General features: G+C 35.3%; 1 protein-coding gene across 1 annotated transcript in view; it reads right to left on the bottom strand.

Moving 5' to 3' along the window:
• The window catches only part of LOC135225606 (chymotrypsin-like protease CTRL-1), a gene marked incomplete in the record, with an annotated part of 25,969 nt that overhangs the window by 10,300 nt on the left and 3,169 nt on the right, over positions 1-12,500 (bottom strand). Inside the window, 2 exon segments of the mRNA XM_064264903.1 lie at positions 10,707-10,812; positions 11,694-11,811. Of these exon segments, the coding sequence (XP_064120973.1) occupies positions 10,707-10,812; positions 11,694-11,811 (224 nt within the window).

The following is a 12,500-nucleotide window of genomic DNA, read 5'->3' as shown; positions in this document are numbered from 1 at the left end:
AGTACTTTCCCTGGTTCTAGTCACTTCAAGTAAATTGAAGGAAAGCAGATCAATTACCACTCTATGTTTCTACCTAACATAAATTTAATCATAATTAAATGCAAATATACTGGTATAAAATAAAGAAAACGCTTATAAAAATTTTAAATACAAAACTTCATTATTAAACTCAAAAATTTATAAGTGAAATTCACTTTCGTCACTATATATATATATATATATTATATATATAAATATATATATATATATTATATATATATATATATATATATATATATATATATATATATATATATATATTTATTGAGACGAAGTGCCAAGTATCTGGTTACTACACTTACCATTCATTAATTGATACCTCACAAAAGCCAGACACCTGAACCCTCATCACAGGTACTAAACGACTGAATACTCTAAAGGCAACAGTGATACCTTACCAGTATTGCAGAAAATCAGACTAAGTTCATCAAAACAAGTGTGAGGTAATCTTGTAAGTAATTAAATTAATCAAAGGGCATCACTCCATCAACAACTTTAAAAGTCTAAGTATTTCCATGATTTCAGAAGTCTAAGTACTTCCCTGGTTCTAAGTCACTTCAAGTTAATTGAAGGAAAACAGATCAATTACCACTCTATGTTTCTACCTAACATCAATATAATCAAATGCAAATATACTGGTTAGAAATGAAAACACTTATAAAAATTTTAAATAAAAAAATTTATTATTAAACTCAAAATTTATAAGTGAAATTCACAATATCAGGGAAAATTACTGTTACTTGAAAACAAAGTAAAGTTTAATTCTTGAATCAATTAAGTAAAATTAAATCAAAATTAATTTATCACAAAATTCAAGAAAATTAATTCAATTGAAATTCAAAAGTGTAAGGCAATAATTGAAAATTGGAAATTAATTCACAAGTGCTAAACAACAATAAAACTCGAAAAGAATTCTAAGTAAATGCAAATTAATTCACAAGTGTTACATTTAATTAATTGTGCAACCATTAATTAATGAAAATAGCTAAGTTAATTAAATTGTGGAAAACACCAAAATTTAAAAAGTACCAATCACACAGAACATAAAATAAAAAGACACACTTCAATAAGAAAATGAACAAATGCACAAAAAATAAACATACACAAAACACAAAAATTTGCAATGTGTAAAAATGTAAATTTCACTCAAACCATTGTAACTATTTGTTTTTACCAAGCCTTTGTAACCATATGTTATTAGTTAACCACTGTTCCTATCAGTTATAAGTTGCAACTAATAAAGATATAACACACTTTACCTTTTTGGTATACCAATTTCTTTCTTTGCTGCAGGCTTGTTTCACACTTTCACAAAACCAGGCGCCATTACAGAACAATGTTTGTTCAGATTCCACAAAAAACACTAAATAACACTAAATAAACTCTAATAAATATCAAATCTGAAATTTACAAATTACGAGTGACCATTCAATAAGTACGAAATCGTTACGTTACTTTAAAATTAAAAGTACTATGCGATGGAGAGAGAGAGAGAGAGAGAGAGAGAGAGAGAGAGAGAGAGATGTGATTGCTTTGAGTATCTAAGTCCGAATGAAAAACTTCTCCCTTACGGAAGCTGGACAGGGGAAATGACATAAAATGTTTTGGGCAGTAATTCTTTCTAGAAGCTTCGAAATCTTACGCAACTTTACAACAAAGAAATGTGAAATGTGCACATGGCACTCGGCAAAGACATACGCATACGAGACTAGTCTGTTCAAAAAAGACATGTACTCGACTCGATAGACAAAGCAGAAGTCCCTTATCATACGTGATGACAGAATCCCAAAACACAATGAAGACTCGAGGTCTCTAATCAAACGTGTTGACAGATTTTGTAAAACAACTCTAGCTTTGAAAGGACAAAGATATTCTCTCTCTTTCTACATTCTACGTTATATATTCTTTTACATTATGTAATGCAGAAATCTGAACACACATTTTAAACATCCTATCTCTAAGCTATCTAGGAATCTGAAAAAATGTTGCACAATCTTATACATAATATTTTATACAGTCAAATAGGGGATATATGCATTTTGACAGTAGCAATATATAATATACCTCCCCCAGAAGATTTTTTATCATGGTGTTGAATCCAACGATTCGCAACGAGATAAATAATCAGCAACTACATTGTTTTTGCCACTAATGTGCTGCACTCTTAAGTTATACTGTTGCAAGCACAAAGACCAACTGGTCAGTCTTTGATTATGTTTTTTCATTCTCTGGATAAATGATAGTGGATTGTGATCAGACAACACTAAAATTTCTTCATTCCTAGGTCTATTCACATACACTTCAAATTTTTTCAGTGCTGTGATTAAGGGTCAAGTTTCCTTCTCGATTGTCGAGTATACCTTCTAATGTTTTTTCAATTTTGAAGACATGAAGCACACAGGATGGTAGATATTATTTTCATCTTCTTGAAGAAAAGAGCTCCAATGCCACAGTCCGACGCATTAACTTGTATCACAAATTTCTTGTCGAAGTCTGGAGCTTGAAGTACTGGTCTTGAAGTTAAAATGGCTTTTACCTTCTCAAAGGATTCTTGACACTCTGGAGTCCAAACAAATTTAGCTTTGGGACTAGTTAAGTCTGTCAAGGGAGCTACTATGGCTGAGAAATTTGGGCAGAAACAACGATAGATTCCAGCCATGCCTAAAAATCTCTGTAGCTGTTTCCTGGTAGTAGGTGGGGGTAGCCTTACAGATACCTTCTACATTAGCATTTACTGGAGCAAGAAGGCCTTTCCCAATTTCAAACCCAAGATACTGTACAACAGTTGCCTTGCCAAACTCGCTCTTCTCTAGGTTGACTGTTAGTCTTGCTTCTTGAAGTTTCTTGAAAACTTTCCTCAGAATCTTCAGATGTTCTTCCCACGTAGTAGAGTAAATCACGATGTCATCCAGGTATACACCAACTCCGTCTATCGATCCTAGCAGTTGATCCATCACTCGTTGAAATGTTGCAGGTGCATTCATCAGACCAAACGGCAGAACAGTATACTGATAAGATTCAAAAGGAGTAATAAAAGCTGACAGCAACTTGGCATTCTCATCTATGGGAATTTGATAATATCATTCCAACAAGTCTATCTTGGAAACAAACTTGGCTTGCCCAATATTATCAAGTAACTGATCTATAAGAGGCAAAGGATAATTATCAGCCACACTGATAGAATTCAGTTTCCTATAATCAGTACACATCCTAAATGAACCACCTGGTTTCTTCACTAACACACACATGGAGAACTGAAGTGACTTGATCTGGGTTCTGCTAATCCATGTTGCAGCAAATACTCAACTTCTTTCTTCAAAACATCTCAATGATAAGGTGATAAGCGATAAGCTCTTTACTTGAAAGGTCTTCCATCTTCTTGAATCTTGATTTCATGCTTGGTCAGATCAATACGCCTAGGCACATCTGAAAAAATTTCTGGGAAACTTCTAATTACTTCACTTTAGTCTTCACCTTGTTCAACACTCAGATGTTTCAGTTTATCCTCCAAATTTTCCAAAATTGAAGAATTATTCATCTTGCTTTCAGCTCCCAATTCGTAGCCATCATTGTCTTCTGTAGATAAAGTTGTTTGGGTTACTGACACAATTTCAGTTTTAGTTTCTGAGAAATAAGGTTTCAAGAGGTTCACATGTACCTTCCTTTGTCTTTTTCTTCTTTCTGGTGTTTCAATCACATACGTTCTATCACTTAACTTCTGAATTGTAGGTACATGAAAAAGACGCATTTCACATGTACCAGTATTATTATGTTATTATTATGTTCAAACATTATTTCACATGTTGCGCGCCATTAGAGTATCCCATGTTAAGTCCAGTAATATGATATGGCAACATTTAAGTATTGGCAACATTGTAATTATTGCCTTCGTGAGGCAGTCTCGTCTCATCTGTCTGTTTGTTAAGCTGGCTGCTGTTTGTCCCCTGGATCTTGTATATATTTCTATAATAGACATTTAGAACCTACATTTAAGTTGTGTCCTTGCCCCTCCACTTAAGGTTAAGGAGTTTACCAACACATACATGGCGCAGTGAACTTTGGAAGTGTCGTATTGTGTGAAGTTTATCAAGACTTGGACATCGGGAACCGGACGTTTACCAACACATACATGAATTATCTAGTAAGGACCTTGAAATTTATTAGTGAGGGGAAATCTCTTGACAGGTAAGAATACTAACACTTGTTGACCAATACTAAAACTTCTTAGCTTAGTCTTAGCATCATATCTCCTTTTCATTTTCTCTTGACTCACTTTCAGATTTTCTAAAGAGAATTTTCTAATCTCTCAACCCTTTCCTTAAGTTCTTCACATACTCCCCTTGGCTTTCCTTTTGATTTCCTTCCCAATTTTCTGCAAGAATCTTCAACGGTCCTCTAACTTCTCTTCCAAAAATCATTTCATTAGGTGAACATCCCATACTTTCTTGATAAGCACTCCTAACTTCAAACAACATTAATGGTAAACCAACATCCCATTCTCTTCCTGACTCAGAACAATACTTTGTCAGCATACTTTTCAATGTCTGATGGAACCTTTCCAAGGCCCCTTGAGTTTCTGGATGATAGGCAGTGGATAACTGTTGTTTCACTCCTAACAAATTCATCACATCCTGGAATAACTTTGAAGTAAAGTTTGTCCCTCTGTCACTTTGTACTATTTCTGGTATACCAAACTTTGAGAAAAACTCCTCAAGTTTTTCAGCAACTATCTTGGCAGATATGTTTGTAACAGGGATTGCTTCTGGATATCTTGTCACAGGACACATTAATGTTAAAAAATACTCATTTCCCTTCTTTGTCTTTGGCAGTGGTCCAACCATGTCTATAATCACTTTGCTAAAGGGTTCTCCTCTAACTTCTATAGGTTATAAGGGGGCTTTCTTGATGGTTTCATTCGGTTTTCCAGCTATGTAGTAGGTATGGCACTCACGACAGAATCTGCTAACATCTTTGGGAAGTCCAGGCCAGAAAAAATATTTCATGATCTTCTCCACAGTCTTCCTGATTCCCATATGTCCAGACTCATGGGCTACTGCAACCACTTGCTTTCTCAACGAATATGGAATCAAAATTTGATGATATTCGCCCCATACAGCATCTCCTGGTATATCTGTAGGTCTATACTTCCTCATCAGCAAACTTTCCTTCAGATAATAACAGGTGGGAGTTTGTTGCATCTCTTCTCGATCAACAACTCTGAAGAACAAATCAGTTAACGATGCATCCTTCTTCTGCAAGTCCATTAGCTTCTCTCCTGTCACTTGACCAACTTTCTAGGGTTGAATTCTCGATATCTGCTAACTCAGCTATTGTAGTTTCACTACTGTCTTCAGGAACTCTTTGACTACTCGGAGTCTCTTCAGGAACATCAGGTTCTTCTTCTTCATCATCGTCGTCTTCTTCATCTTCTTGGGAAATCTCTTCTTGGTCAGCACTATGGGAAACATCACTTCCCTGGAACAATTCTAAGCACAAAGATCCTTCATTTGATCCTTCTTGGGTGTGTAAACCCTCGGTTCCTTCACTTGCGGTCGTAGTCCTCTTCATACTTCTGGTAGTTACAAAACTAGGAAACAGGTGGGGGTTATTCTTCTCCAGCTCTACTGTAGGACTAATCCTCAATGGTTTGTCTGTCACTACAGGACAAGGAATAAATGGCACACCACCAACTTCATTTCCCAACAGAACATGTACACCTTCAACAGCCAGTGAGTCCTTTACAGCAAAATCATCATTCCCTGTCACCAATTCACATGACAGGTGTAAGCGGCATATAGGAGTTACTTCCTCTCCTCCTATACCCTTCAAAATAACTGAATCTCCTGTGAGACTCTTCTTCAACTGAGGGTGAGAACCACGTACTACCACACTATGGTTACTCCCTGTATCACATAATATCTTGACTGGTACCTGCACACTTCCTTCTTGAGTTGACAGCATACCCTCATAGATATATGGCTTAAAAGCCTCCACACTACTAAGCCACTCACTGCTTGAAGTAACATTTCCACTGGTTGCTAAACATTCAGCTTGTTTAGTTTCATTCTTCTCTGGAGTCTGATTCTTTCCCACACTGCTCTTCGTAGTTTGTTTCACCTGGTCACCTTTCACTACTGGATGAGGATTTCACATTAGCTTGCTGATTTGTATTACCTTGTGTACTCTTGGTAGTATCATTTGTAGGTTTCCTATTAAATTTGTTCCTGTTATTTGGATAAGACTTAAAACCTGGCCGTTGTTGACTCTGGTACTTGCCATTGTAATTACGTTTACTACTAATTATATTGTAATCTACAATCAGTGTAGCAGCTTTGTCAAATTTCTTCACCTCTCTCTCTCTCAAATAGGCTCTTATATGTTCAGGAATTCCCTTAAGATACTGTTCAAGAACAAGTAACTCTTCTAACACATCAAAAGTTTTAACTTTAGCAGCTTCTAACCAACGTTTGAAACACCTTCTCACTTTGTAAGCATAATCTAAGAATGTTCCCTTCTCATCTTTTCTTAAATTTCTGAATCTTTCATTGTAGTACTCTGGGGTCATCTGGTAAACTTGTAGCACACTGTGTTTAAGATCCTTGTAGTCTTTACACTGATCAGTTGTTAAGGCTAGATAAGCACTTCTCCCTTTACAAATCAAGACACTTTGTAGCAAAACTGACCATTTATCTTTTGGCCATCCCATACCTTGAAGCAACTTTCTCAAAGTGATAAAAGAACTCATCTGGAGCTTCTTCAGTAAACTTAGGGATTAACTTCTGACTTCTTACTACATCAAATACAGGGTCTTGATTACCTTGGTTAGTGTTAGACGGTGTTACAGGTAATGTGGATCTAGCTCTTATCAATTCCATCTCCCTTTCATGTCTTGCGATTTCTCTTTCCTCTTTTATCCTTTCTCTTTCCTCTTCTGCTGCTTTTTCTTCTCTTTCTCTTCTTTCTTGTTTTTCCCTGTCTATTCTTTCTCTTTCAGCTTGCATTCTCTCTCTTTCAGCATGCATTTTTTTTTTTTTTTAACTTAATTCAATTTTTTTCTTCTTCTTGCTTTCAATGCATCTAAAAGGTTCCTTAAACTTTAAATGCATCACTTTTCTCTTTCTTTTCTGCTTGCTTATTTATGAGATCAGCACGTGCTGCATTCAACAACTCTTGAGCCAATTCTAGCTAATCTTCATCAGTTATTCTACCAGAGTTTATCAATGATTCCATAGCAATACATCTTATTTGTACCTTTACCATACTAGTAGACACATAACCACCACATGCCACTGCTGAAGCGCTCCACTGTGCCTTAGTCAGAGTGGTTTCAGATAACACTTGGATGGAAGGGGCTGCTAAAAATTCCTGAACCTTGAACTGAGCCATTTTCCTCTAAGTTATCAACTTACAATTCAATACAATAAATGCAAAACAAAATTATATGGTCACTCTCCTAACAAAATATATCCCTAACACCACCAGTATATACTAGAGTGATAATGAAATCTGTTTTCCCGGGTCTCTGGGCACCATTAAATACTTGTGACGAAGTGCCAAGTATCTGGTTACTACACTTACCATTCATTAATTGATACCTCACAAAAGCCAGACACCTGAACCCTCATCACAGGTACTAAACGACAGAATATTCTAAAGGCAACAGTGATCCCTTAACAACTTACCAGTATTGCAGAAAATCAGACTAAGTTCATCAAAACAGGTGTGAGGTAATCTTGTAAGTAATTAAATTAATCAAAGGGCATCACTCCATCAACAACTTTAAAAGTCTAAGTATTTCCATGATTTCAGAAGTCTAAGTACTTCCCTGGTTCTAAGCCACTTCAAGTTAATTGAAGGAAAACAGATCAATTACCACTCTATGTTTCTACCTAACATCAATATAATTAAATGCAAATATACTGGTATAAAGTAAAGAAAACACTTATAAAAATTTTTAATAAAAAAATTTATTATTAAACTCAAAATTTACAATTGAAATTCACAATATCAGGGAAAATTACTGTTACTTGAAAACAAAGTAAAGTTTAATTCTTGAATCAATTAAGTAAGATTAAATCAAAATCAATTTATCACAAAATTCAAGAAAATTAATTCAATTGAAATTCAAGTGTTAGGCAATAAATGAAAATTGGAAATTAATTCACAAGTGCTAAACAACAATAAAACTTGAAAAGAATTCTAGGTAAATGCATATTAATTCACAAGTGTTAAATTTAATTAATTGTGCAACGATTAGTTAATGAAAATAGCTAAGTTAATGAAATTGTGAATGCAAATGAAAATACAGAAACATGTGGAAAACACCAAAATTTAAAAGTACCAATCACACAGAACATAAAATAAAAAGACACACTTCAATAAGAAAATGAACAAATGCACAAAAAATAAAAAACACAAAACACAAAAATTTGCAATGTGTAAAAATGTAAATTTCACTCAAACCATTGTAACTATTAGTTTTTACCAAACCTTCGTAACCATCTGTTATTAGTTAACCACTGTTCCTATCAGTTATTAGTTGCAACTAATAAAAATATACCTTTTTGGTATACCAAAATCTTTCTTTGCTGCAGGCTTGTTTCACACTTTCACAAAACCAGGCGCCATTACAGAACAATGCTTGTTCAGATTACATAAAAAACACTAAATAACACTAAATAAACTCTAATAAATATCAAATCTGAAATTTACAAATTACTAGTGACCATTCAATAAGTACGAAATCGTTACGTTACTTTAAAATCAAAAGTGCTATGCGATGGAGAGAGAGAGAGAGAGAGAGAGAGAGAGAGAGAGAGAGATGTGATTGCTTTGAGTATCTAAGTCCGAATGAAAAACTTCTCCCTTACGGAAGCTGGACAGGGGAAATGACACAAAACGTTTTGGGCAATAATTCTTTCTAGAAGCTTTGAAATCTTACGCAACTTTACAAAGAAATGTGAAATGTGCACATGGCACTCAGCAAAGACATACGCGTACGAGACTAGTCTGTTCAAATAAGACACGTGCTCGTCTCGATCGACTGAAGCAGAAGTCCCTTATCATACGTGATGACAGAATCCCAAAACACAATGAAGACTCGAGGTCTCTAATCAAACGTGTTGACAGATTTTGAAAAACAACTCTAGCTTTGAACGGACAAAGATATTCTCTCTCTTTCTACATTCTACGTTGTATATTCTATTACATTATGTAATGCAGAAATCTGAACACACATTTTAAACATCCTATCTTTAAGCTATCTAGGAATCTGAAAAAATGTTGCGCAATTGTATGCATAATATTTTATACAGTCAAAGAGGGGATATATGCATTTTCACAGTAGCAATATATTATATATATATATATATATATTATATATATATATATATATATATATATATATAAATATATATATAGATATCTATATATATATATATATATTCATAATTATAAAAGATTGAATACGAAAGTGTTATAAGAGATTCTTACATTTCTACAAAACAATTCATTTTCATAAGCCAAGAAACTTGAATAATATTTATCTACCAATAAACAATTCCAGAGATTATTAGTCAGGCTTCAGTTTACTTCGATCTAGGAATTTTATGCAGTATCAATTGCTTCATTAAGGCTCATACATTATCATCATGTCAGTATATTATCCCTATGGGTGAAATAGTTCCTCGTTAGACGATTGTTTTTCGCACTCTGCTATCAGTCCGGAGGTCTGAAGCTGGGCCAACGGGGAAACAGAGGAATTGATTTCTGGTGATAGAAATTCATTTCTCGATATAATGTGGTTCGGATCCCACAATAAGCTGTAGGTCCCGTTGCTAGGTGACCAATTGGTTCCTAGATATGTAAAACTATCTACTCCTTTGGGCCATCCCAAGGAGAGCTGTTATTCAGCTCAGTGGTCTGGTAAAACTAAGATATACTTATGGGTGAAATATGGTATCATCATTATATTTATAATGTTGTACGTTTTCTCAACTGATAAAGAATTTTTTTTTTATTGTATGTAGGCCCCTACCTATTGTTAAATACCCTTTAATAGTAAAAGATGCATTGCTATCATGCAGTTTCTAAACCTATGAATATCAGATGAGATTTGCATTCTATTCAAAGCATCATTCTAAATTTTCACTACAAATAGACAGCTCATTTATGTGTATCTTTACAAAATGATTGATGGCCTTGTCACGTGCGGTGCCTTCTAATAATTTTATCTCTTCACTAGACAATCTGTGAAAGGTGTCAGTTTAAACCATTCGTTAAAGAAAACAGACATTAATCACAGGTAACAGCCCCCCTAGGGTGGCAGTGCTGTCAGTGCGCCTCACGTGGTGCACTGTAGGCATTACTTAGTGTTCTTTGCAACATCCCTTCGGTCGCCTAGTTGCAACCCATTTCATTCCTTTTATTGTACCTCCTTTCATATCCTCTTTCTTCTATCTACTCTCCATCCTCTCCTAACAATTGTTACGCCTTTCAAACCTTTTTATTGTCAATTTCCGTTTCAGCGCTGAATGACATCATAGGTCCCAGCGCTTGTCCTGTGGCCTATACTGTATTATATTCCGTATAAACCTTGATTTTCATATGCAAAGGAAGGCACCAAATTGATCTTATTACTAAATGACCAGTAGTTGCCTGTTACTCACCTTTTCCCTCGGAGGTGGGAAAGGGTTGGGTGGTGGTTGTACGTTAGCCGAGTTCGAGTCAGGAACACAGCATACGTAAGGTTCCTTGTCAAGAAGACAAATGGTCCTGGAATGAAGGATTTACATTAGGATCTAGGATGACTCTTGTTACTCGCCTGTCTTTTACCGAGAAGCGATTCAAAGGTTTCAAATAAGTTCACTTTTTTACCTTTGCCTAAGAACTGTCTTTTACCAAAAGGCGATTGAAAGGTGTCAAATAAATTCCCCTTTTTACCTTTGCCTAAGAACTGTCTTTTACCAAAATGCTTGAAAGGTGTCAAATAAATTCCCCTTTTTACCTTTGCCTAAGAACTGTCTTTTACCAAAATGCGATTGAAAGAAATTGTACCCCTTTTTTGCCTCAAAACTTGTGTCTTTTTACTGAAAACATGTCAAATAAATTCCCCTTTTTACCTTTGCCTCAGAACTGTGTCTTTTTACTGAAAACTGAATCAGGTGTGTAACAGAAACTTATAAACCTTTGTCTAATAACTGTCTTCAACAGAGGTGGGATTCAAAGGTGTAAGAGAAATTCACTTTGTTACCTTCGCATGACAACTGTCTTTTACCGCTAACTAATTCGAAGATGTTGAAGAAATTGCATTTTTTTATTATGAGTTCCAGCTTGTGGAATCTTCGTTGTTATACTGATTTCTGCGATTTCATCTATCAAGAGACGAATCCATCCCTGTAAATGCAGTTTAGACCTCTTCCTTCTTCTACCCAACGTAATCAGCTTTTTAGGCTTTGGGACGACGGGGGCATTTCGCCCTCAGTCTCCCTTAATAACCCCACCCCTCGACGACATCACCAGACTTCCATCTACCCTTTAAAAAAAGAAAAAGGGAATCTTATTGACTATCAAAGCCGTTTACTGCCCTCTTTGATGTGACCTATATGAACGCAACTTTGAAAGGACTTCTGAACGAAAACCTCAGATCTACTAACTTTCGAAGTTCGCTGAATGGGGCATTGCCCAGTCCGATCTGAATGAGGAGCTGTCTCAGAGGCGGGCACTTGAGGATGGAGATGCAAGTCCCTTGGCGCCCGTCAGGAGCGGTGCAACCTGCAAGATGTCATTGCAAAATTTAGATATAATTTTTGAAATATAATCAAACCCTGAAGATACTGTTGCAACCTTTAACGTATTATTGCAGCAAGTAAAATATAGTTGTAAGATGCCTGGGTTATTGCAACATGGAAGACTTAATTGCAACATAGAGAGTATCATTGCAACATGTAAGATAATTGCAACATAGAACGTATCATTGCAACATGTTGGGCAGTAGCGCCTTAAAAATATACCTACAGCCTTCAAGATAGCATTGTAACCTTTAAGTTATAATTAACAACAAGTAAGGTATGATCGCATCATTTAGGCTATAATTGCAACATGCACGACATAGTTGCGCCTTTAAAATATGCTTACAGCCTTCAAGATTACATTACAACCTTTAAGATATAACTGTAACATGTAAGATTTAATATAACTGAAACATAGACGTATCATTGCAACACGTAAGATATAATTGCACCTGTAACTTTTAGATATAATTGTGACCCTTTAAGGTATAGTATCAACATCGAAGATATAATTGCAACCTGCAACGTATCATTGCAACCTGTAAAGTGTAATTGCAGCTTTTAAAATGGCGGCCTTTAATATATAATTGCAACCTTAAGAGTATAAATGTAACCTTTCAGATATAACAGCAACCCGTGTGATATCACCGCAACCTGTGAAATATAATTGCA

The sequence above is a fragment of the Macrobrachium nipponense genome, chromosome 13 (assembly GCF_015104395.2).
Source record: "Macrobrachium nipponense isolate FS-2020 chromosome 13, ASM1510439v2, whole genome shotgun sequence".
NCBI classification, from domain to species: Eukaryota; Metazoa; Arthropoda; class Malacostraca; order Decapoda; family Palaemonidae; genus Macrobrachium; species Macrobrachium nipponense.
This window is presented reverse-complemented; position numbering and strand designations above follow the sequence as displayed.